Here is a 26,021-nt window from a genome sequence, read left to right as displayed (position 1 = left end):
TTCACTGTCTCCTGGGGGAACGAATCATTCGTGGATTTGTTCTTGTTTGTCCTGGTTTTGTGCGTCCGCACCAGCGGGATATTCCATTCCCTCTGCCACATTGAACAGCCGGAGTTTCAAGCACTCCAGTGTGGGAACATCGGGAGGTTGGACGGTCGGATGAACGACATGCAACTAGGAAAGCAGCGTCTGGCGGAGGCCGACTTTTTCAGCCACGGGTTGGCGCCAACCGGCGTGCATTTCCTGCGAAGGGACACGGGCCTGGATGACTCATGACGGGGGTTCAGGCTGAGAAAATAAAGCTAAGTGCCAACCACACACATTGATTTTATATAACGTAATTTTATCCTTTGTTGTGTGCGAGTCTGTGTGAAGGGTCCCTCAATTTAGGAATTTAGTTCATCGTGCATATTCTTTGTTTGCTGGCATTTATTTTCATTAAACCCGTTTATTTTTGTACATTTTAAACCTGTGTAGATTGAGTTTATTTATCCAGGTGTGAAGACGTCCGGTGGAAGTCATTCAGGTAAGGCTCCGGTTTCCTCTCTCCTTATTTCTCCCCCACACGTATTAACTCCGCTGTATTTTTTGAACTGAACGCCTCGGAGTAACAGCTCGTTTGGTCATCCGTGCTACCCTGAGGTGTTCACCAAGGGTAGTCATGCAACAATACCTACATGTATAAGGACAGACAAACACTGTTCCAGACTGCTTTGTCCTGTGGGCTATGCCGTAAAAAAAAGCCTTAGGAAATCGATGGTTTTCAGTGTTACTTTTATGAAAATAAAATAGAGAGGTACCAGTGCTACACACGGGATGCACGTGACCACGAACAAGGCAAACCCAGGCAAGCAAATCCAGTCGAGATAAAAGCAAACCACGTTGATCAAGAAACTTTGAGTCACTGTTTATCAGTGGTAGATTCGCTACATCAGTTCATCATGCAACACACACACACACACACACACACACACACACTATTCAAAGAAAGATGTAGGGATGGTTTCAGATGATAATTTCTTGTGATCATCCCTACGTTGTTTACATACTTTTTGGATTAACATCCCTATGTCCCTTTACATTAAAAAAAATGTTTTATTACTTGTTTTATATACCGTAGTTTTATAGTTTACATAAATGTGTTTAGGTAACATGTCCATACAATGCATAACATACAAAATGGTTTGTGATCACAACCGCTGGCTTTTGCTCCTGGATGAGGGAAGCACAGGTCGTGTTGGAAGCACCGGAGCTGTTGGAAGCACAGGTCGTGTTGGATTGAGGGAGCTGTATGGGCTCTCCACAACATCAGACCTTTCTGCTGCCAAATAGATCGGTTCGGTGGGTTTTGGTGACAACGGGTCTGTCTGGTCTGTCTGTAAGAATAAGAGAACATAACGAGTTCAAAATACACCCTCCAGGTCTTTAAAACAGCTGTTCACCACCATCTCTTATCTTCCCCCATCCAAAACCTTGATCTTTTCTACCCCCGCTAATTTCACCCCAATTCCACTTTTTTGAAATACCAACTTCTGTGCTGGAAGTCCTTGGTGTCCTTGTGTTTTATACCTCTCTCCCCACCCCCCCCCCCTTCCCACGCCTCCTCCCCCCAAGCCCTCTCCCTCCCACACATCTCCCTGCTCTCAAATGTTGTGTTTGTGTGCTTTCCCTTCTCTCCCTATCTTGTCTTTCGCTCCCTCTTTTTATATATTTTGTTTGTCTGTTTCATTTGTTTGTGAAATAAATGTTAGCTCTTTCACGAGCCTCGATTCAGTATACAAATGAACAAAAGTTGCTGAAAATGCATGATTGTTCTGAAGTGTCAGTGTTGATCCCTGAATGAATCCTAATAATCACCAAGGTGACATGTATGTATCTTGTAGGAACCTGGTCCCGTGTTGAGGCAGAAAAAACGACTACGGACAACAAATTGTTCCTTTATCATTTGGAAGAGTTACCATATCCGAGATCTGATTAATCTTGAATATCGTTTGACAATAAAGTTCTGACCAAGGTCATGTTGTGAGAGGTCAACTTACATCACCCTGGGGTTTGCACCGGTCTGTGGAATCTGAGGACGGAAAATAGAAAAGAGGTTTCAGTTCTCCAACAGCAAATGTTTACATTCTGTATCAGTGACACGATATAACTCATCTCTAGAAACTAAAACCGGAAAAGGAAGAACAAACTTGTAACACAATGTCTCCTGTGCTGGTGAAACATCCGGGATTGCCCGTTTGGTATTTCCACCTGAATACACAAGTCATGACGACTCATGATGTTGTGATCTCAGGTTCAAATCGCACACATGATATGATTTGATGTTCCTATAATTTATCTGCACAAATATCTTCAATGTTCTTGTGTTTGATGTAATATTAAAAAACTCATCCATGACCTGAAAAATCAAAATCTCTTTGCTCTTCTCAGTCAATGTACACGCAAACTCTTCCACTCACATTGCAAGTTCTACACCTGCTCACCTGATAATGCTAACTTGCTCCTTATGGGAGCAGCAGGAAATCATGTTATTTTCCTCTCTGGGTTATATAGATTACAGTAGATCTATGCTCAGATCCGTTCATCTGTGGTGGGCGTGATAAGCATGTAATGCCTCAAGGATGTTAAGATTCCTCCAAATTTCTTTCAGTTTAGTGTTAAACAACATAATTGACTGTTTTAAAAGGTAATAATACGTGTTTGTGGTTTATAATATTTTTTACTTCTTGTAGGCTTTCCCCACAAAATGTCATGATAAGCTATATATACACACGTTTACACTGTGTTTGTCCAAGAAAAAAAACCTCTTGGGGAGAGGCGATATTATTAGTATTAATATTGTTTTGTAATAACATCAACATTATGCTCTTATATTTATTTACTGTTGTTATTAATTTTGTTATTAGAAGCTCCCTTGGAAAAATGCTATGATGAGCTATCTTAACACAGATATACACTTCAACACGGAGTTCGCCGAATGCGGAAATCCCCCTTGTGGAGTGGAGCAAATGAGGTCTCCACAACCTCCATTGTCTGACCCTTAGTGCTCCAGTAAAGTTTGTTTGCGATTGGATAAGTTACGACGAAATGAATCGCGGGCAAAAAAAAAAGTCAGACAGACAGACTGACCGACACCAAATCGTGTATTTTCGTATTAAGACAGGTAATATAACATGATATATTGGAGTAGGTTTATACAACAACAGATTCTCCTAGAATAAGGAAAGATTAAATGTGGAGTAACTGCTAACTTGCCTCGTTGCAGTTGGATGACCTTCATCACAAGGCAAATGCAGAAGAACATCAAAACGACCATGATAACACAGACGCACAGGAAAGGAATAAAGTATATTTGATAATCCTCATTAATTTGGGTTGAGTTTGTACTGGGAGAGACAGTTGAACAGGTGGAGGGCGATGTTCGGTCTGAAGATGAAGACTTGGAATCATCTTGGCCTGAAAATACAAACGGGATGTAAATTTCTGGTGAGGTGGAAACTTTCACATTGACTGACTTGATCTGTGACCCACCTGTTTTTACGTGCACCTGGAATCTGCTCGATATGTTCTCTTTTCCTGATTGCAATCTAATCTTGCATTCGTACATTCCAGCATCTTCTGCAGCCACGTGATGCATCATCAAGGAGAAGGTTCTGGTTTGTTTCCTGCACCATATCACCACCTGTCCTACTCTCACCCCAAGTACCCAAACGTAATCCCTGAATTCCCCCATAATGTCCCACTCCGTCCATGCTCTCTCCGGCCTAGCGGGTTCACTCCGAAACACCACCACGCTGACTCCAGCTTGCCAACGCCATCGGCGGCGGCACAGGGCAGCACTACGGAAGAGTTCTCCATCACATTCTTCCGTATTGCTGGAATCTCCTTTGGTGAACAATCTGTGAGAGAAGAAATGGGAAACATGAGAAAACATGATATAAACTGCAGTATTGATGCTTGTTCAGCTGCACAGCCACATGGACCCACATACACAAAAAGAATGTCCTTGAGAAGGCCCAAACAGGATTGAGTAACCCCAATGGCCTGATGGTTGGACGACGTGATTTCATAGCCTGAAAACAAACACCTTTCCAGGTATGCTCAATCATTCTATGGAATCACACTCCGAGGAGAATGATTGGGGGTTTTCATGAACTTTACCAAATGTTATTTACTCACAGCCATGATGGAGGACCTGGTTGGGTAAATAATTGGTTATAGTAATGTTCAGGTCGGGAATCTTAAATGCGTACTAACGTTATCGTTGTGTGAATGTTTTCATGAAATTATCTGAACTAATCTGGCCGGATATACATTTGATTTTCACGACGTTTCTACCATGTGCGAGGACGTAAACTATTCCAGAGTTCTGTAGGATTCCCGCAGGACGTTTTCGTTCAGGTTGCTACACCTGTCGGCCATGATGGAACGTGTGTTGGCAGAAAACTACGCTCCATATCTCCACAAACTTTCCCCTCGCCATGAAATAGATATATTTGACTAAACCTCCATGTGGTGCATATACAAGTGCATGTTCTGTGTAACAATCACAACTTGATGACGTGCGATCATGTTCGAAACTCGAGACATCATTGAACACGTTATTCCACACCGTTTTAAGAAGATAGGACATGGAAGGGTCTTTAAACTCTTGCTTATTGCGTTCAATATTTCCTGCGAGTCGCATTTTGTTTGAATGAATATATTCATTGAGCGGCAAATTTGATTGGTCGAGATGACGAAGAATGATGAAATATTTTGTGTAAGTACTGCTAAACAGAAAGGTTTTGAAAGTGCCAAGAAGACGATTTGTGTTCTATGGTGTTCAAGTATTAAATTAAATAGAAATAAAATAAAAATTTCAGAGGTAGAAAAAAACCAAACTTATTTAGGAAGTTTCCCGCCGTTGATGAAGCGTCTTTTACACCACCATATCAAACACGTTACATTAGTTATTTGTGCCTGTTGTTTGTGTCCTTCATGCTATCTCCTAAAAACAGGAAGTTTCTTGTTTGGAATGATTTTAAATTTTGTTTAACTGCTATAAAACAGACAGAGTAACAATATTGTTACTGCTCTTTATGCATGTGCAATGGGGACGAGATTCCGTACGATTTGCCAAATGGAGAGTCAAAATACTGCTAAAGTTGCTAAACTTTTAGCGCAAAAAAAACTTTTAGCGCAAAACTTTTAGTTCGTGCTCCGATTCATTTTCCAATGAGTGTTCTACTGTGTTGAAAATATAACATTCAATTGAAATCAAGTTGTTCCACGATCATAAATTGAAGTCTATAGACAGACAGACAAAGTGAAGCAATTCCTTAACCCCGCTTTTCGTTTTGTGCGTGCGGGGAACAGGGCTCGAATGGCGTCGGTGCCAAATCACCAAAACTTTTAGCGCCGTATGGTTTTACTCCTTGGTGATGGCTCAATGAGGAGCACCATACATGGTATGGGGGAAGAACAACTGGAAGTAGAAGAATATGAGGAGAAAGAGGAGGAGTTTTGAAGAATTAATAAACAGATAGGAAAAATAAAATCGGGATCTCATGTGAAGGCTTTGGTTTTACCGGGGAGGAAAGTGTTAATAAAACGTTTTTATCATCATATCATCATATAGTGGGAGTTCTGTTTTAAACAAGAAATGGCAAAGTAAGAAAATATATTTTAAATAATATTATTAAATGTTTTGTTCAGTTTGACAGTCTCCAGTTTATATTACATGTTTTGTTTAATTTAACAGTTTTAACAATCTTGTTTATATTATGTTTTGTGTTTAGTTTAACTTTTAAAGCTCTTGTTTCTATTAATAGTGATACCCTCTCCCTCCGTGAGTGGAATATTGTGTCCGCGCTTCCTCCTTGAGTTCCACCTGTAAAGGTGAAAACTGCAAGTCCTCCACCCAGATTGGCCATGCCGTTTTTATTTTATAGTGATCAGACACATACACACACCTGCTCCTTCTGGGAGTATCCTGATATTTTGCCAGGAACATTGTGTTAAAGTTTTTGTTAATATGTGTTTTGTATTTAACATTTAAAGAGCGTTCAAGTTCATGTTCATGTTCATGTTATAGGTCACAAATTTAAAATGTATTATGTTTTTGATACATGATACTACACATACATGTTTTATTTAAGATATCAGTGTTAACACCCATGTTTATACTCCATATTTTGTTTAATTTAACAGTGTTAATATTTGTTTATATTATATATTTTATTTAAAGTGTTATCACTCATGCTTATGCTAGATATTTTGTTTAATTTAACAGTGTTCGCACTCATGTTTATATTACATATTTTACTTAATTTAAGTGTTAACACTCATGTTTATAAAGGACTAGCAGGAGTACCCGGTGCTGCCGGGAGGAGGAGGGGGGCAAGGGAGGAAGCAGGAGAGGGAAGGGTGAGTGGAAGGGGAAGGGGACAGAGAGGTGATGTGAAAGATATACTACATACACATCTTTTGGGGGGGTGGGGGGGAGTTTGGGTGGGGTGGCTTTTAAAGGCCCCTCCGTTTTGGGGGGGGGGAAGGGAAGGAGGAAACAAATTCCCATGCAAAGAGTGCTTCATAACCTCAGTGTTGCACAAGTATAAAAGGAAATTGTAATACCATCTGCCACCATCACCAGGTGGTGCTACCCTGCACACATTTACATAGAGAATTTACGCCCCTCTCCCGGTCCCCCACATCCCCGAATGAGGCCGTGGCCACATAGCCTATGTTACCACCCAGACAAAGTAGTTTTTGTATTTGTACCCTGAGTAAGGTATAAAAGTGTTCATAGCTAGAGTACCCGGCGTTGCTCAAGCGAAAAAGAAACATTAACATATTTGAAATGAGGGAAAATATAATGGAAAAGCAATTATATCCAAATCAGAATCCATCACAAATGTCAAATCATCATTTTACCTTTTTGTTGAACATATGCTGGTGAATGTACTGTTCATCACGTTTCTGAGTTGAGTATGATGACGTTCAGGAAGAAGAAGCCTTACCACCTACTTTGACTGCTTCTGCAATTGTTTGATTATTTGTTTTCAAATGTCTGGTGATTATTTTGTATGTATTTATGCGAATGTGTACTTGTATATAACTGTCATTAATCAAAAAGGTTTAGGCACTATAGAGGGATTTTTTTTAAATCCCCCAAAACGAACTTTTTTTTTTCAATTATTATTTTTTGCCTAAAACACTCCCAGGCACTCAATGATGAACCTCTGAAAGTTGGACGAATATCCGTTCAGCCATCTCTGATAAAAATGGCGACAGGCACAGACCAACAGCTTTCTTATATAGCAGATATTTTTTCCAAGATAGCACCTGCACCACATGACCTATGACGTCATGATTATCACTAAAATATTCTAAAGGAGGAGGTGAAATATGGTGAAAATTTCGTGTCCATAGGCGCGTGCGATTTGGTCTCTTCCGAAGACAGAAGCCTCTTCCGGCTCTCTTCCGGTCGTTCGATTTGGACTCTTCTCTTCTCGGAAGCTCTTCTGCCTCTTCCCGTCATCCAGCAGAAGAGGCGCGGAAGAGGCGGCAGAAGAGGCGCGAGAAACGCTGCTGGTTAAACTTACGCAGCAAAACTTTCAAGTGAAAACACAATCTGGATATTTGCATCAACTTATGATGTAGTGTCATCTTTGTCTAATTCTTCCATCATGAGTGCGAGTAATACATGTTTGGCCGCCATCTTGCTTCTCTTCTGCCTGTTCGGCGCAAAGCAATCTTCCAGAAGAGGCTTCTGTCTTCGGAAAAGACCAAATCGCACGCGCCTCAGCAGACCAACAGTTGCTGAAAAACAATTCATAATGATCGGATGGATAAGTGTTGTTTTTGTCGGATTATGACGTCATAACGAAGGCACCGATGACATCACCATTAACATATCTTATTCCCTATGGGGAGTAGTTGCCAATGAGCCAGGTCTCCTTTTTTCCATGGAGTGGTTTCACAGATATAGAGGTGCGAAGTTTTTCCAAGATGGCGCTGTACCACATGACCTACGTCATGATTATCATTAAAATATTCTACATGAGGAGGCGTTCCTATGGTGAAAATTTCGTGCCCATCAGACCAACAGTTGCTGAGAAAATTTTTTCACAATGATCGGATACATGTTGCACTTGTCGAATTATGACGTCATATCTTAATTATGACAGATGACATCATCATTAACATATCTTATTCGGCACACGGCACACAGCACACGGCACACGTACGCAGGAGACTTCTTAACTCTGCTTTTCGCTTCACGAGCTCAGGGTAAATATGGCGTCCTTCGGACGAATGTGAGACTCGGTAACCCATCTAGTGCCATTTGTGGCGGTTAAAGAACCCACGGCTTCTTTCAGGATAACCAGATGAGTTAGTGCCGGTACTTGGAACAAATTTCTGCTCAAATCGCCTTCAGTCGAACATCAGGCCGAGCTAGCCAGCTGGGTTGCACCAATATGACAGTTTATAGTCAGGGTGGAATCAAACCCAGACCAACACCTTAAGGCAGGTGTACTATCTCCACACCATCCTGTCTGATGTTGGAAGAATGAGGAGTTGCTTAAATAAACAAACAAGAAGCCGTCCTGCATAGCACGATACTTGCAAAATCCACCCCCCTCTCCCCCCAAAAGTTTTCCATTGATACAGCAAATTGTCCATTTCATGAAGATTAATATTTACGATCTTGATAAAAGCTCGGGTCAACAGGATGAAAAGTGACGATTTTTCAGATGAAAAATGATGATTTTAGAAGTTTGACCTTGAGTTGACCTTTGACCTTTTGACCTCATCAATAGTTGGTTTCCCAATTCAGTGAGGCAATGCACAAATGCTGTTCTATTTTCAAGTCAATCGGATGAAAATTGATGGATTTTCAGATGAAAATTGATGATTTTTTAAGTTTGACCTAGAGTTGACCTTTGACCTTTTGACCTCAAAAATAGTTGGTTTCCTATTTATTGACACAATGTGCAAATGCTGTTCAATTTCGATGTCAATCGGATGAAAATTGACGGGTTTTTTTCAGATGAAAATTGATTTTGGAAGTTTGACCTTGAGTTGACCTTTGACCTTTTGACCTCAAAAGTAGTATGTTTCCCAATTTCGTGACTCCATATGCAAATGCTGTTCAATTTTCAAGTCAATCGGTTGAGAATTGACGGCTTTTTGGATGAAAACTGATGACTTTTAAAATTTGACCTTGAGTTGACATTTGATCTTTTGACCTCAAAAATAGTTCATTTCCCAAATTATTGTCTCAATATACAAATATTATTCAATTTTCAAGTCGATCGGATTAAAAATGGCGATTTTAGAAATTTGACCTCCAGATGACCTTTGACCTCAAAATCAATGGGCTTCTCAATTGGGACGACCTCGACAACTTCGTGAAGTTTTGTGACGATCGGTTTGGAATTGTGACCTGTAGGCCTGTGACAAACAGACAAACAGACAAACAGAACCACAAACGCAACCGACCAATATACTTGAAAAATCTTCGATTTTGCAAGTAACAACAAATTTAAACGAAACTATACATTTTAATTGCATTTTCATGTACATTTAGGTTCCGATGTCGGGTGATTGATGTTCAATTCATAATCCACAAGATAATTATTAAACAGAAAAATTTAATAGGTTCGTAAACCCTAAAGAATCTGCAGATTATATGGGATTACAACAGTAAAAAGATTGTTTACATAATCCAAGGAACGAGTGTGTAGAGTGTGTAAGAGTGTTGTAATTGGAGAAGTGGGAAATTGAACAGATTAATGTTTCAAGAAGTCCAGTTTGGTAACAAATCCAGGATGCAAATCATCAGGTGAGGAAAGCTTCATTACATCAAAAATCAGATCCGTGACGTAAAGAGAAATAGGGGAAATGAAGGCAAAAAATCATTGGATTTGGTTGTGACAAGGGGAAGGAATCCCACAATAAATGATAAATAATCACCCAAAATTACAAAACGAGATGAGTAATGAGCCCTTTTATTCCACCCTAAATCCCATAAAGGAACAGAATATAAAATACACTGAAACCACAAAGAGCAACATCGGTGTCACTTATCGCAGGTTGTGCCCTTTAAACCCTCAATATCAAAACGGAAAACATTTCATTTTTGTAATTGTACTTCATCGTAGATGTAACAAACACAACGTTAATTCCGACAAACATTCATACACTTAAGTATGCGCAAACACACACACACAAACACGTGGGATCGAGGACCGTGCCAAATACAACTTTGATGGGAATGAGGAACAAGCTGAAGTCAGCAGCTTTGGTGATACCGAATCCGCACAAGTGGCGTTCAGAGTTGTGCCGATCTTCATGGTTCTGGAACGCAGCCTGGCCTTGGGGCTTGTTGGGTTTTGCCGACTCCTTCAGGCCGAAGAAGCATGATACCGAGAAGGAAGAGACTGAACTATGGTGAGACCAGGTGGTGACGGACCAGGATACACACACGCGAAGGTGGATACATAGAGACCAGGAAGGGCTGCGTTCCATCTTCTGAAACCCGCATTTGGAGATAATAACCAAAGATACACACACACACACACACACACACACACACACACACACACACACACACACACACACACACACACACACACACAAACACGTGGGATCGAGGACCGTGCCAAATACAACTTTGATGGGAATGAGGAACAAGCTGAAGGCAGCAGCTTTGGTGATACCGAATCCGCACAAGTGGCGTTCTGAGTTGTGCCGATCTTCATGGTTCTGGAACGCAGCCTGGCCTTGTGGCTTGTTGGGTTTTGCCGACTCCTTCAGGCCGAAGAAGGATGATACCGAGAAGGAAGAGACTGAACTATGGTGAGACCAGGTGGTGACGGACCAGGATACACACACGCGAAGGTGGATACATAGAGACCAGGAAGGGCTGCGTTCCATCTTCTGAAACCCGCATTTGGAGATAATAACCAAAGACACACACACACACACACACACACACACACACACACACACACACACACACACACACACACACACACACACACACACTTGTTGTTGTTCCTGTCTGGTTTTTCTTTGAAATGAAATTTTGGTAAACTTAAAATTCCCTCATTAAGTCTTGGAAAATTTGAGCTTTGGCCTTATAGAGTGTTTGTATTAAATGTATCACTTTGTGTTGTAAGTAATTACCACGTGCTCACAAAGTGAAAAGTTAAGCAATCGGTCGCATACGTTTTTGCATTTTGTTAAGAGCGTACATAAAATAACCATTCAACGGAGGAAATTGAAACTTTGCCACATGTTACATGACCATTTGGTATAGCGCATATTGAGCGTACATTGAAAACCGTTCAACGGAGGAAATTGAAACTTTACCACATGTTACATTACGATTTGGTATAGCGCATATTGAGCGTACATTGAAAACCGTTCAACGGAGGAAATTGAAACTTTGCCACATGTTACATGACCATTTGGTATAGCGCATATTGAGCGTACATTGAAAACCGTTCAACGGAGAAAATTGAAACTTTACCACATGTTACATTACGATTTGGTATAGCGCATATTGAGCGTACATTGAAAACCGTTAAACGGAGGAAATTGAAACTTTACCACATGTTACATTACCATTTGGTATAGCGCATATTGAGCGTACATTGAAAACCGTTCAACGGAGGAAATTGAAACTTTACCACATGTTACATGACCATTTGGTGTAGCGCATATTGAGCGTACATTGAAAACCGTTCAACGGAGGAAATTGAAACTTTACCACATGTTACATGACCATTTGGTATAGCGCATATTGAGCGTACATGGAAAACCGTTCAACGGAGGAAATTGAAACTTTACCACATGTTACATGACCATTTGGTATAGCGCATATTGAGCATACATGGAAAACCGTTCAACGGAGGAAATTGAAACTTTACCACATGTTACATGACCATTTGGTGTAGCGCATATTGAGCGTACATTGAAAACCGTTCAACGGAGGAAATTGAAACTTTACCACATGTTACATGACCATTTGTTATAGCGCATATTGAGCGTACATTGAAAACCGTTCAACGGAGGAAATTGAAACTTTACCACATGTTACATGACCATTTGGTTTAGCGCATATTGAGCGTACATGGAAAACCGTTCAACGAAGGAAATTGAAACTTTACCACATGTTACATGACCATTTGGTGTAGCGCATATTGAGCGTACATTGAAAACCGTTCAACGGAGGAAATTGAAACTTTACCACATGTTACATGACCATTTGGTATAGCGCATATTGAGCATACATAAAATAACCATTCAACGGAGGAAATTGAAACTTTACCACATGTTACATTACCATTTGGTGTAGCGCATATTGAGCGTACATTGAAAACCGTTCAACGGAGGAAATTGAAACTTTACCACATGTTACATGACCATTTGGTATAGCGCATATTGAGCGTATATCGAAAATCTGTGCGAAATTAGAATCATTGTAATCACCTCAGCCTTGCTAGGCTGGTGAAAAACGTGAAGAAGAAGAAGTACATTTTCCCGTTTATCGATCTGTCGATTTATATTTTTGTGATCTATTCTAGCATATTCATCAGCCACTCGAAAACGAGAGAATAAAGAGTAAAAGCTACTTTGTAAACGCTTATGAATGTACTCTATAGCAGACTTTTCAAAGTATAACGTGTACACATTTACCTCAGAAGTGTAGCTAGATGCAATTACAAATTTGTAAAACTGTGCGTAGTGGGTATTCTATGAATATACCATGTAGTTACACTCGTCAAAGGAGAGGGTATTGCATTTGGGTCCCTTTGTTTGGATGTCTGTCCGTTTGTTTGTTTGGCCACACAGAATGTGAGTACGGGTATGCTTTTCTCTGCAAACCGTTGGTCCAATTTACACGAAATTTTCACCATCGGAGCACCTCCTCATGTAGAATTATTTTAATGATAATGATGACGTAATATGTCACAAACTACAGGTGTCATCTTTGAAATACAAAAAATTTGCATCTCTATATCTCTGAAACTGTTCCAAAGAAAAAATTAAAACATGGCTCATTGTCAAGTACTCCCCACGGGGAACAACATATATTAATGACGATGCCATCCATGCCATCATTATGATGTCATAATTAGGCAAGTAGAACACTTGATCCGATCAGTTTGAAATTCCTTGAGTGATCTAAAAAAAATTGTGTGTGTTAATTAAATTGATGACATCATTGGTCACGTGGTTTGGCAGCCAAATTGGCCTTTATGGAAAAACTGCATTAATTATATATCCTTCTTCTTTGAAAGCAATGAACAGATCGATGTGAAATTTTAAACATATGTTCGACTACCCATGAGGATATAATGTTGGGAAAAAAACCGTCACATGGTTTTGGCAGCCATATTGTATTTAAAGAAAATATTCAAAACTTTGTTTCTCTGGATGTACTTAACGTATTGATGCGAAGTTTTACAAATACCATCTCGCATATTGCGGCATATAGTGTGAAAATGGTGACGTCATAAGTCACGTGGTTCGGCAGCCATCTTGGATAGAAAAACGAACCTTATCTGAAACAACACGAAACTAGAACGCCACTCAGTAGAGCGCAAACTCCCGCCATGGGTTTAGTTGGAATAATACGTTTTGTTTAACATCCCCTCTCCCCAAAACAATAAATGAAAAAGAAAGTAGGCCCTAACTGTCAGAGAATTTATTTTGATATATCTCGGAATTAGAGGAGAGAAACATCATTTAAGAATAAGAATAAAAGCTTTAATGCAGTAAAACAGAAAAAATCTTTCCCAAAAAAATTTCACATTTTTTTTCCTGGATCCGGAATAATATCCTGAGCTTCACCAAAAACTAATCAATTCTTCCTTATCCCAAGGGCAATCATCCCACCAACTTTCATCCAAATCCGTTCAGAACTTTTCCAGATATCTTGTTCACAAACACACACACACGGACGGACACGATCGAATGCATTACTCCCTGGCGGGAATAATAAACCTGATAATCGCAGAGCCAGAACCAGAATTATTTATTTGGTCTGGGAAGCCCATGCGAGGTTTCTTCTTCTTCAGCCTCTCACAATGCTGGGTGAATACGCGATCTTTTAAAAAAAGTTAGAATTTTGCCAAATCTGTTTTATTCGTTTGTTAATATACCTCAGCCATTGACAAATCTGGAACTAAGTCTTTGTAAGTTCATCAAATACTGACACTGCGAATGACATTCGCTGAGCTAAATGTTGATATCTCTTCTGAGGTAAAAAATAATAATAAATAAATAAATAAAAAATCTCCCGCAATGAAGCTGATTCTGAGGGCCTTTCCCTCGCTCACCGCAGACAGGTTGTCGGTCTTTCTATCTTTTACTGAATCCTCTCTGGCCTTGCATCCCCTATGTTCCGTTTGCTAGCTCGTATGAGCCTCGACTTATTCTCGACCCTCTCTAGAGAGTTTGGTAAAGGACCGGTGTAGTCGCCGGAACTGGCAGGGTGATAGGCCTACTTAACTATGCGAGCCAATATTTGAGGCCCAGTGAGAGGAATATGGAACATTTGAGCAGCGTGAAGTTGGAACTTCTTGTTTTAAAGTGCGTTGTCACAGAAAAGTTGAGAGGTTTTGCTTGGTGCTGAATGCTTTGTTTATATAAACAAGTCAAGTGAATCCACTTGGATTCCGCCCAGGTTGGCACATGGAAATTATGATGTAGCATAATTATCATCTCGGGTCAAGATTTGAAATTATGCCATGGTTTTTGTAAAATTGCTACTAGTATTCACATTATGTACTTTCACCAAAACATACATCATCATAGAAACATACATAGAATTTGGGTCCTCTGGGTCATTTGGGTCCTCTGGGTCATTTGGGTCCTCTGGGTCATTTGGGTCCTCTGGGTCATTTGGGTCCTCTGGGTCATTTGGGTCCTCTGGGTCATTTGGGTCCTCTGGGTCATTTGGGTCCTCTGGGTCATTTGGGTCCTCTGGGTCATTTGGGTCCTCTGGGTCATTTGGGTCCTCTGGGGCATTTGGGTCATTTGGGTCCTCTGGGTCATTTGGGTCCTCTGGGTCATTTGGGTCCTCTGGGTCCTTTGGGTCCTCTGGGTCATTTGGGTCATTTGGGTCCTCTGGGTCCTCTGGGTCATTTGGGTCCTCTGGGTCATTTGGGTCCTCTGGGTCATTTGGGTCCTCTGGGTCATTTGGGTCCTCTGGGTCATTTGGGTCCTCTGGGTCATTTGGGTCCTCTGGGTCATTTGGGTCCTCTGGGTCATTTGGGTCCTCTGGGTCATTTGGGTCCTCTGGGTCATTTGGGTCCTCTGGGTCATTTGGGTCCTCTGGGTCCTCTGGGTCATTTGGGTCATTTGGGTCCTCTGGGTCATTTGGGTCCTCTGGGTCATTTGGGTCCTCTGGGTCCTCTGGGTCATTTGGGTCCTCTGGGTCCTCTGGGTCCTCTGGGTCATTTGGGTCCTCTGGGTCATTTGGGTCCTCTGGGTCATTTGGGTCCTCTGGGTCATTTGGGTCCTCTGGGTCCTCTGGGTCCTCTGGGTCATTTGGGTCCTCTGGGTCCTCTGGGTCCTCTGGGTCATTTGGGTCCTCTGGGTCATTTGGGTCCTCTGGGTCATTTGGGTCCTCTGGGTCATTTGGGTCCTCTGGGTCATTTGGGTCCCCTGGGTCATTTGGGTCCTCTGGGTCATTTGGGTCCTCTGGGTCATTTGGGTCCTCTGGGTCATTTGGGTCCTCTGGGTCATTTGGGTCCTCTGGGTCATTTGGGTCCTCTGGGTCATTTGGGTCCTCTGGGTCATTTGGGTCCTCTGGGTCATTTGGGTCCTCTGGGTCATTTGGGTCCTCTGGGTCATTTGGGTCCTCTGGGTCATTTGGGTCCTCTGGGTCATTTGGGTCCTCTGGGTCATTTGGGTCCTCTGGGTCATTTGGGTCCTCTGGGTCATTTGGGTCCTCTGGGTCATTTGGGTCCTCTGGGTCATTTGGGTCCTCTGGGTCCTCTGGGTCATTTGGGTCCTCTGGGTCATTTGGGTCCTCTGGGTCATTTGGGTCCTCTGGGTCATTTGGGTCATTTGGGTCCTCTGGGTCATTTGGGTCCTCTGGGTCATTTGGGTCCTCTGGGTCATTTGGGTCCTCTGGGTCATTTGGGTCCTCTGGGTCCTCTGGGTCCTCTGGGTCATTTGGGTCCTCTGGGTCCTCTGGGTCCTCTGGGTCATTTGGGTCCTCTGGGTCCTCTGGGTCCTCTGGGTCATTTGGGTCCTCTGGGTCATTTGGGTCCTCTGGGTCATTTGGGTCCTCTGGGTCATTTGGGTCCTCTGGGTCATTTGGGTCCTCTGGGTCATTTGGGTCCTCTGGGTCATTTGGGTCCTCTGGGTCATTTGGGTCCTCTGGGTCATTTGGGTCCTCTGGGTCATTTGGGTCCTCTGGGTCATTTGGGTCCTCTGGGTCATTTGGGTCCTCTGGGTCATTTGGGTCATTTGGGTCCTCTGGGTCATTTGGGTCCTCTGGGTCATTTGGGTCATTTGGGTCCTCTGGGTCATTTGGGTCCTCTGGGTCATTTGGGTCCTCTGGGTCATTTGGGTCATTTGGGTCCTCTGGGTCATTTGGGTCCTCTGGGTCATTTGGGTCCTCTGGGTCATTTGGGTCCTCTGGGTCATTTGGGTCCTCTGGGTCATTTGGGTCATTTGGGTCCTCTGGGTCATTTGGGTCCTCTGGGTCATTTGGGTCCTCTGGGTCATTTGGGTCCTCTGGGTCATTTGGGTCCTCTGGGTCATTTGGGTCCTATATTCCTATCCTATAACATATATATCTCCTATAACCTATCCTATAAATATAGATTTGATGACGTCATGTTTACACATCTGAGCGACAGAAATGAGCGACAGAAATGAGCGACAGAAACTAGCTTCACTTTTGAGCGCCCGAAATTCCCAGGCAAACGCTATAACGCACCAGGTTTACAACCTGTGCGTTAATAATGACCCACTGAGCTACGCTCAAACTTCGGCTAAGAGACCTCGTCCTATGGAGACTTGTTAGGTCGGTGAATTGCCTCAATTAAACATGACAATCCGACATTGTTCAGGCAAGAAGAACCGAAATGCTGACTCACTCAGTAGGGATTTGGCCATCAGAAGGAAGTTTCAAGACTGGAAAGTACAACATCAGCAACCCGAACACCGCCTGGCAAGTCCCCCTCTTGGCCCTCAGAGTTAAATATCCAAGTGCAGATCTATGTTGCTACCATCCGCCTTGAACCTGCAGCAGTGTTACCGTTACGGCAAGACCCACTACCATCCGCCTCGAACCTGCAGCAGTGTTACCGTTACGGCAAGACCCACTACCATCCGCCTCGAACCTGCAGCAGTGTTACCGTTACGGCAAGACCCACTACCATCCGCCTCGAACCTGCAGCAGTGTTACCGTTACGGCAAGACCCACGACCATCCGCCTCGAACCTGCAGCAGTGTTACCGTTACGGCAAGACCCACTACCATCCGCCTTGAACCTGCAGCAGTGTTACCGTTACGGCAAGACCCACTACCATCCGCCTTGAACCTGCAGCAGTGTTACCGTTACGGCAAGACCCACTACCATCCGCCTTGAACCTGCAGCAGTGTTACCGTTACGGCAAGACCCACTACCATCCGCCTTGAACCTGCAGCAGTGTTACCGTTACGGCAAGACCCACTACCATCCGCCTTGAACCTGCAGCAGTGTTACCGTTACGGCAAGACCCACTACCATCCGCCTCGAACCTGCAGCAGTGTTACCGTTACGGCAAGACCCACGACCATCCGCCTTGAACCTGCAGCAGTGTTACCGTTACGGCAAGACCCACTACCATCCGCCTTGAACCTGCAGCAGTGTTACCGTTACGGCAAGACCCACTACCATCCGCCTCGAACCTGCAGCAGTGTTACCGTTACGGCAAGACCCACGACCATCCGCCTTGAACCTGCAGCAGTGTTACCGTTACGGCAAGACCCACTACCATCCGCCTCGAACCTGCAGCAGTGTTACCGTTACGGCAAGACCCACTACCATCCGCCTCGAACCTGCAGCAGTGTTACCGTTACGGCAAGACCCACTACCATCCGCCTCGAACCTGCAGCAGTGTTACCGTTACGGCAAGACCCACTACCATCCGCCTTGAACCTGCAGCAGTGTTACCGTTACGGCAAGACCCACTACCATCCACCTCGAACCTGCAGCAGTGTTACCGTTACGGCAAGACCCACTACCATCCGCCTCGAACCTGCAGCAGTGTTACCGTTACTGCAAGACCCACTACCATCCGCCTCGAACCTGCAGCAGTGTTACCGTTACGGCAAGACCCACTACCATCCGCCTCGAACCTGCAGCAGTGTTACCGTTACGGCAAGACCCACTACCATCCGCCTCGAACCTGCAGCAGTGTTACCGTTACGGCAAGACCCACTACCATCTGCCTCGAACCTGCAGCAGTGTTACCGTTACGGCAAGACCCACTACCATCCGCCTCGAACCTGCAGCAGTGTTACCGTTACGGCAAGACCCACTACCATCCGCCTCGAACCTGCAGCAGTGTTACCGTTGCGGCAAGACCCACTACCATCCGCCTCGAACCTGCAGCAGTGTTACCGTTACGGCAAGACCCACTACCATCGACATTGATACCAGGCACATATGTGGACATCACCAAGTTACAAGCAGATGACGCCGACATTAGGTAGTTCTTGAATTTCTGGAACCAGAAGACGTGTCCACCCCTCTGCTCTCACCTTGTTGTCCAATGAAGGGGGAAGATCCGTGGAAAGGTAAAGGGGCTCAAAGAGACGGGGAACAGTAAAGGGGCTCAAAGAGACGGGGAACAGTAAAGGGGCTCAAAGAGACAGGGAACAGTAAAGGGGCTCAAACAGACAGGCAACAGTAAAGAGGCTCAACAATACGGGGAACAGTAAAGGGGCTCAAAGAGACAGGGAATAGTGAAGGGGCTCAAAGAGACGGGGAACAGTAAAGGGGCTCAAAGAGGCAGGGAACAGTAAAGGGGCTCAAAGAGATGGGGAAGAGTAAAGGGGGTCATTGAGACGGCGAACAGTAAAGGGGCTCAAAGAGATGGGGAACAGTAAAGGGGCTCAAAGAGGCAGGGAATAGTAAAGGGGCTCAACAATACGGGGAACAGTAAAGAGGCTCAACAATACGGGGAACAGTAAAGGGGCTCAAAGAGATGGGGAACAGTAAAGGGCCTCAAAGACATGGGGAACAGTAAAGGGCCTCAAAGACATGGGGAACAGTAAAGGTCCTCAAAGACATGGGGAACAGTAAAGGGCCTCAAAGAGATGGGGAACAGTAAAGGGCCTCAAAGACATGGGGAACAGTAAAGGGCCTCAAAGACATGGGGAACAGTAAAGGGCCTCAAAGACATGGGGAACAGTAAAGAGGCTCAACAATACAAGGAACAGTAAAGGGGCTCAACAATACGGGGAATAGTAAAGGGGCTCAACAATACGGGGAATAGTAAAGAGGCTCAACAATACGGGGAACAGTAAAGGGGCTCAAAGAGATGGGGAACAGTAAAGGGGCTCAAAGACATGGGGAACAGTAAAGGGCCTCAAAGAGATGGGGAACAGTAAAGGGGCTCAAAGAGATGGGGACCAGTAAAGAGGCTCAACAATACAAGGAACAGTAAAGGGGCTCAAAGAGATGGGGAACAGTAAAGGGGCTCAAAGAGATGGGGACCAGTAAAGAGGCTCAACAATACAAGGAACAGTAAAGGGGCTCAACAATACGGGGAACAGTAAAGGGGCTCAAAGAGATGGGGAACAGTAAAGGGGCTCAAAGAGATGGGGACCAGTAAAGGGGCTCAAAGAGATGGGGACCAGTAAAGGGGCTCAATGAGATGGGGACCAGTAAAGGGGCTCAAAGAGATGGGGAACAGTAAAGGGGCTCAAAGAGATGGGGAACAGTAAAGGGGCTCAAAGAGATGGGGACCAGTAAAGAGGCTCAACAATACAAGGAACAGTAAAGGGGCTCAACAATACGGGGAACAGTAAAGGGGCTCAAAGAGATGGGGAACAGTAAAGGGGCTCAAAGAGATGGGGACCAGTAAAGGGGCTCAAAGAGATGGGGACCAGTAAAGGGGCTCAATGAGATGGGGACCAGTAAAGGGGCTCAAAGAGATGGGGAACAGTAAAGGGGCTCAAAGAGATGGGGAACAGTAAAGGGGCTCAAAGAGATGGGGACCAGTAAAGAGGCTCATCAATACAAGGAACAGTAAAGGGGCTCAAAGAGATGGGGAACAGTAAAGGGGCTCAAAGAGATGGGGACCAGTAAAGAGGCTCATCAATACAAGGAACAGTAAAGGGGCTCAAAGAGATGGGGAACAGTAAAGGGGCTCAAAGAGATAGGGAACAGTAAAGAGGTTCAAAGAGATGGGGAACAGTAAAGGGGGGACATAGAGACGGGGAGGAAACATCGTCGCCTTGTTACATCCAAAGATTCTTGGGGTATCCTCAGGTTTCTTCCACCCAAGGATTTGGGAAAGTTAAATTCACTGGAAAATTAATTCGTCCCTTGTATGTATAAAAATAACAAACAAACAAATGTTTTGTAATCAACACATCGTCATTGGTCTGAGCACTTGAAAGTCACATAAAGTGTTTTGTCAACTAAACAGGATGAAAGTGGTAAAGTTATCCCGGTTAACAGATCATCAAGTGAAAGTTACTTTAATAGTAAAAGTTTCAAAGTTTCTCTCTGTCGTCCCCTTCGCTTCTCCTCCTCCTCCCTCCTCACCTCCCTCCTCGCCTCCATCCCATCCTCCCTACCCTCCTCCCTCATCTACTCCCCCTTCTCTCTATCGTCCCCTTCGCTTCTCCTCCTCCTACCTCCTCACCTCCCTCCTCGCCTCCATCCCATCCACCCTCCCCTCCTCCCTCCTCTCCTCCACCTTCTCTCTATCGTCCCCTTCGCTTCTCCTCCTCCTACCTCCTCACCTCCCTCCTTGCCTCCATCCCATCCTCCCTCCCCTCCACCCTCCTCTGCTCCACCTTCTCTCTATCGTCCCCTTCGCTTCTCCTCCTCCTCCCTCCTCACCTCCATCCCATCCTCCCTCCTCTCCTCCCCCTTCTCTCTATCATCCCCTTCACTTCTCCTCCTCCTCCCCCCCTCCCCTCCCTCCTTTCCCCCCTCCTCCCCTCCCTCCTCTCCTCCCCCCTCTTCTCTCTCCTCCCTCCTCTCTCTATCCTCCCCTTCGCTTCTCCTCCCCCTCCCTCCTCTTCCCCCCCCTCTCTCTCTCTCATCCCCTCCTCACCTCCCCCCCACCCGCCCCTTCTACCCCCACCCTCCCCTCCTCCTCCCCCCACCCTCCCCTCCTCCTCCCCCCACAGTCTCCTCCTCCTCCCCCCACCCTCCCCTCCTCCTCCCCACACCCTCCCCTCCTCCTCCCCCCACCCTCCCCTCCTCCGCCCCCCACCCTCCCCTCCTCCTCCCCCCACCCTCCCCTCCTCCTCCCCCCACCCTCGCCTCCTCCTCCCCCCACCCTCGCCTCCTCCTCCCCCCACCCTCGCCTCCTCCTCCCCACACCCTCCCATCCTCCTCCCCACACCCTCCCATCCTCCTCCCCACACCCTCCCATCCTCCTCCCCACACCCTCCCCTCCTCCTCCCCACACCCTCCCCTCCTCCTCCTCCCCCCACCCTCCCCTCCTTCTCCCCCCATCCTCCCCTCCTTCTCCCCCCACCCTCCCCTCCCTCTCCCCCCACCCTCCCCTCCTTCTCCCCCCACCCTCTCCTCCTTCTCCCCCCACCCTCTCCTCCTTCTCCCCCAACCTCCCCTCCTTCTCCCCCAACCTCCCCTCCTTTTCCCCCAACCTCCCCTCCTTCTCCCCCAACCTCCCCTCCTTCTCCCTCCTACCTCCTTTCCTCCGCCCCTCCCTCCTTTTCTCCCCCTTCCCTCCTCTCCTCCTCTCTCTCTTCATATTCACGTCAGGAAGTGACTCATCGTTACCCCGCAAAGACAGGTAATTTTGCTAATTGTATAATACTAGGGCATGCCCGTACGTGGGTGCCCGTTCCTTGCCAAAAAAAAAAAAAAACGCTACCCGTATGCTCTACCCCGCCCGTACGCCCGTACGCCCGTAAACAAAAAAAACAACGCTCTTCGCTTCCGCCCTTCGCTCTGACTGAATTGGGAGAAATAATGCGCATAAGAAATCGAGAAATTATTATTTTCTCCGGAAGAAATCGAATTACGAACCGTAATGGCGCACGCGCTCGGCTCGGCTCGCTCTCACATCGGCCACGCCTACGCAACAACGCGTTCTGTGATTGGCTGCCGGAAGTGCAGTCTTCACTGTCCGGAAGGTCGCAAATCGCAGTTACGATGAATCGCAAATTAGTTTTAATTAGTTTTAAAACATAGTTTAACGGCAACATAGTTTTCCAACGTGAAATAAATGAATACGCTCTCAAATGTGCCGTCCGAGGCATAGTCTGTTCGCCACGTTCGGCACACGTGATAGCTCGCTGCTCTCTGATTGGTTGAATCGTTTTTTGGACATAGCTCGGTAACTACTTCTCCGATTAATATGAAACCTTGAAAAGGCACATCCTCGGGTCCCCAGCAATATACCTGGCAAGTTTAAAGTATATCGGACCCGTGGTTGTCGAGAAACAGCGGTCACAGACATACAGACATACAAACATACAAACATACAAACATACAAACATACACACAGAGATTACTGGAATTATAGATAGATAATTAGTCTTTGTCCGGCCTGAGGTTTATGGACAATCTCCACGAAGAGCCTTCAATCAATTTAAAATCTTGAATAAAAAATACCAAATAGTGAAGATTAACTACCAGATCAAAGCAAAGTCCATGTTACCCGGAACATGATGTGAATGTGAAGTTTCTGATTTATTTGTTTCATGGCCATGCTCATTGTATGCTTACCAATACACCTCACAGACAGCACGACGCCAAGGAGGAGGTGATGGAACATCACTGAGGATTTGTCCCTGTACAGAAAACATCAGGAGTTAGAACGTCTGCACTGCCAAGGACGACATGTTGAGTTACAAGAGTATCTGAAGGTAAAAACACGATTGTTATCATCAAAAGGCAGAGGATCTGGTTATTTTTCTGGCTGATGAGTTTATTAACGTTGAGCCAAACTAGTTGATCTTTCACCACACTTCATATCACTTCATATCATTGACTTGTGACTTTTGAAACGTCGACGTCATCGTAGTTGGCTTCATTCGTCTCCTTTTACGCAACAGTTGGTGACCAGGAACTTTTGAATCCGAGCGATCTGGATGCAAGTTTTGAATTGGCACATTTCAAGAACCCAAAAACGATGCTCCGACTAACTCGGTGTTTCGCTCGCACTTTACGTCAATGTCCCAGAGTCATTTGGCCGCGTCTCGTAAGGTCGTTTGGTTTCGTTTTTCGCAGGAACCTTTCCCTGGACACCTACATCCTCTCGGGGTTTGAGGGGTCTTTGTGGCCCGTTGTAAGGTCGATAAATGTGTTCGTTTTCATGAGGGTAAATGGTTTCATTTTTAAACAAAAATTTAAATTCTCAAAAAACTACCAGCTTTCTTATTTTACATCAAAATAAGCAAATAATGCTCCAAACTGCAGGTAATACACGACTTTTGAAATAATGTAACCTGCCCCATAATGCTCGGTGTGAAGGACCAGAAAGCCCGAGAAATAGCGATCTTTGGGGAAGGTGAACTTCGAGCATGTGTGCGCGATGGCGCCTGTTACTTAAAATGGCTCACAAAGATTCTAAAAGAAGCCGGAAATATTTGGAAATGTATCAAAGGGCAAGGGCACAAACGTCTGCACAACGAAAGGATTTGAGGGAGACACCGTATATGGAGGGTCATATTTGCACACTGATTGGAAGGTCATATCTGAACGCCGATTGGAAGGTCATATCTGAACACCGATTGGAAGGTCATATCTGAACGCCGATTGGAAGGTCATATCTGAACACCGATTGGAAGGTCATATCTGAACGCCGATTGGAAGGTCATATCTGAACACCGATTGGAAGGTCATATCTGAACGCCGATTGGAAGGTCATATTTGCACACTGATTGGAAGGTCATATTTGAACGCCGATTGGAAGGTCATATCTGAACGCCGATTGGAAGGTCACATCTGAACGCCGATTGGAAGGTCATATCTGAACGCCGATTGGAAGGTCATATTTGAACGCCGATTGCAAGGTCATATCTGAACGCTGATTGGAAGGTCATATCTGAACGCCGATTGGAAGGTCATATCTGAACACCGATTGGAAAGTCATATCTGAACACCGATTGCAAGGTCATATCTGAACACCGATTGGAAGGTCATATCTGAACGCCGATTGGAAGGTCATATCTGAACGCCGATTGGAAGGTCATATCTGAACACCGATTGCAAGGTCATATCTGAACACCGATTGGAAGGTCATATATGAACAACGATTGCAAGGTCATATCTGAACGCCGATTGGAAGGTCATATCTGAACGCCGATTGCAAGGTCATATCTGAACGCTGATTGGAAGGTCATATCTGAACACCGATTGGAAGGTCATATCTGAACGCCGATTGGAAGGTCATATCTGAACGCCGATTGCAAGGTCATATCTGAACGCCGATTGGAAGGTCATATCTGAACACCGATTGCAAGGTCATATCTGAACGCCGATTGGAAGGTCATATCTGAACACCGATTGGAAGGTCATATCTGAACACCGATTGCAAGGTCATATCTGAACACCGATTGGAAGGTCATATCTGAACGCCGATTGGAAGGTCAAATCTGAACGCCGATTGGAAGGTCATATCTGAACACCGATTGCAAGGTCATATCTGAACACCGATTGGAAGGTCATATATGAACAACGATTGCAAGGTCATATCTGAACGCCGATTGGAAGGTCATATCTGAACGCCGATTGCAAGGTCATATCTGAACGCTGATTGGAAGGTCATATCTGAACACCGATTGGAAGGTCATATCTGAACGCCGATTGGAAGGTCATATCTGAACGCCGATTGCAAGGTCATATCTGAACGCCGATTGGAAGGTCATATCTGAACACCGATTGCAAGGTCATATCTGAACGCCGATTGGAAGGTCATATCTGAACGCCTATTGCAAGGTCATATCTGAACACCGATTGCAAGGTCATATCTGAACGCCGATTGCAAGGTCATATCTGAACGCCGATTGGAAGGTCATATCTGAACACCGATTGCAAGGTCATATCTGAACGCCGATTGGAAGGTCATATCTGAACGCCGCTTGGAAGGTCATATCTGAACACCGATTGCAAGGTCATATCTGAACGCCGATTGGAAGGTCATATCTGAACGCCGATTGGAAGGTCATATCTGAACACCGATTGCAAGGTCATATCTGAACACCGATTGCAAGGTCATATCTGAACGCCGATTGCAAGGTCATATCTGAACGCCGATTGGAAGGTCATATCTGAACACCGATTGGAAGGTCATATCTGAACGCCAATTGGAAGGTCATATCTGAACGCCGATTGGAAGGTCATATCTGAACACCGATTGGAAGGTCATATCTGAACGCCGATTGCAAGGTCATATCTGAACGCCGATTGCAAGGTCATATCTGAACGCCGATTGCAAGGTCATATCTGAACACCGATTGCAAGGTCATATCTGAACGCCGATTGCAAGGTCATATCTGAACGCCGATTGCAAGGTCATATCTGAACACCGATTGCAAGGTCATATCTGAACGCCGATTGCAAGGTCATATCTGAACGCCGATTGGAAGGTCATATCTGAACGCCGATTGGAAGGTCATATCTGAACACCGATTGGAAGGTCATATCTGAACGCCGATTGGAAGGTCATATCTGAACGCCGATTGGAAGGTCATATCTGAACACCGATTGCAAGGTCATATCTGAACACCGATTGCAAGGTCATATCTGAACGCCGATTGCAAGGTCATATCTGAACACCGATTGCAAGGTCATATCTGAACGCCGA

General features: G+C 44.9%; 2 protein-coding genes across 3 annotated transcripts in view; both read right to left on the bottom strand.

Moving 5' to 3' along the window:
* Window positions 1-757: 757 nt before the first annotated feature.
* The window catches only part of CD101 (CD101 molecule), a 33,763-nt gene continuing 8,499 nt past the window's right edge, over window positions 758-26,021 (bottom strand). Inside the window, exons 2-7 of one of the 2 annotated variants that reach the window (XM_078786180.1) lie at window positions 22,940-23,004; window positions 17,112-17,257; window positions 3,532-3,899; window positions 3,256-3,456; window positions 2,040-2,071; window positions 758-1,376 (exon numbers count right to left, since the gene is read on the bottom strand). In XM_078786180.1, coding sequence (XP_078642306.1) covers window positions 1,191-1,376; window positions 2,040-2,071; window positions 3,256-3,456; window positions 3,532-3,899; window positions 17,112-17,164 — 840 coding nt within the window. In that variant the 5' untranslated portion in view covers window positions 17,165-17,257; window positions 22,940-23,004 and the 3' untranslated portion in view covers window positions 758-1,190. Of the gene's footprint in view, window positions 1,377-2,039; window positions 2,072-3,251; window positions 3,457-3,531; window positions 3,900-17,111; window positions 17,258-22,939; window positions 23,005-26,021 lie in introns of both variants that reach the window. The other variant, XR_013624831.1, reaches the window with a different exon arrangement.
* LOC137433733 (uncharacterized) overlaps window positions 13,747-26,021 on the bottom strand; it is a 295,800-nt gene continuing 283,525 nt past the window's right edge. The window contains exon 7 of the transcript XR_013624832.1: window positions 13,747-14,214. The gene's annotated coding sequence lies outside the window, so the exon portion shown is untranslated. The remainder of the gene's footprint in view (window positions 14,215-26,021) is intronic.

Source organism: Myxine glutinosa, chromosome 10 (genome assembly GCF_964187855.1).
Source record: "Myxine glutinosa chromosome 10, kmMyxGlut1.1, whole genome shotgun sequence".
NCBI classification, from domain to species: domain Eukaryota; kingdom Metazoa; phylum Chordata; class Myxini; order Myxiniformes; family Myxinidae; genus Myxine; species Myxine glutinosa.
This window is presented reverse-complemented; position numbering and strand designations above follow the sequence as displayed.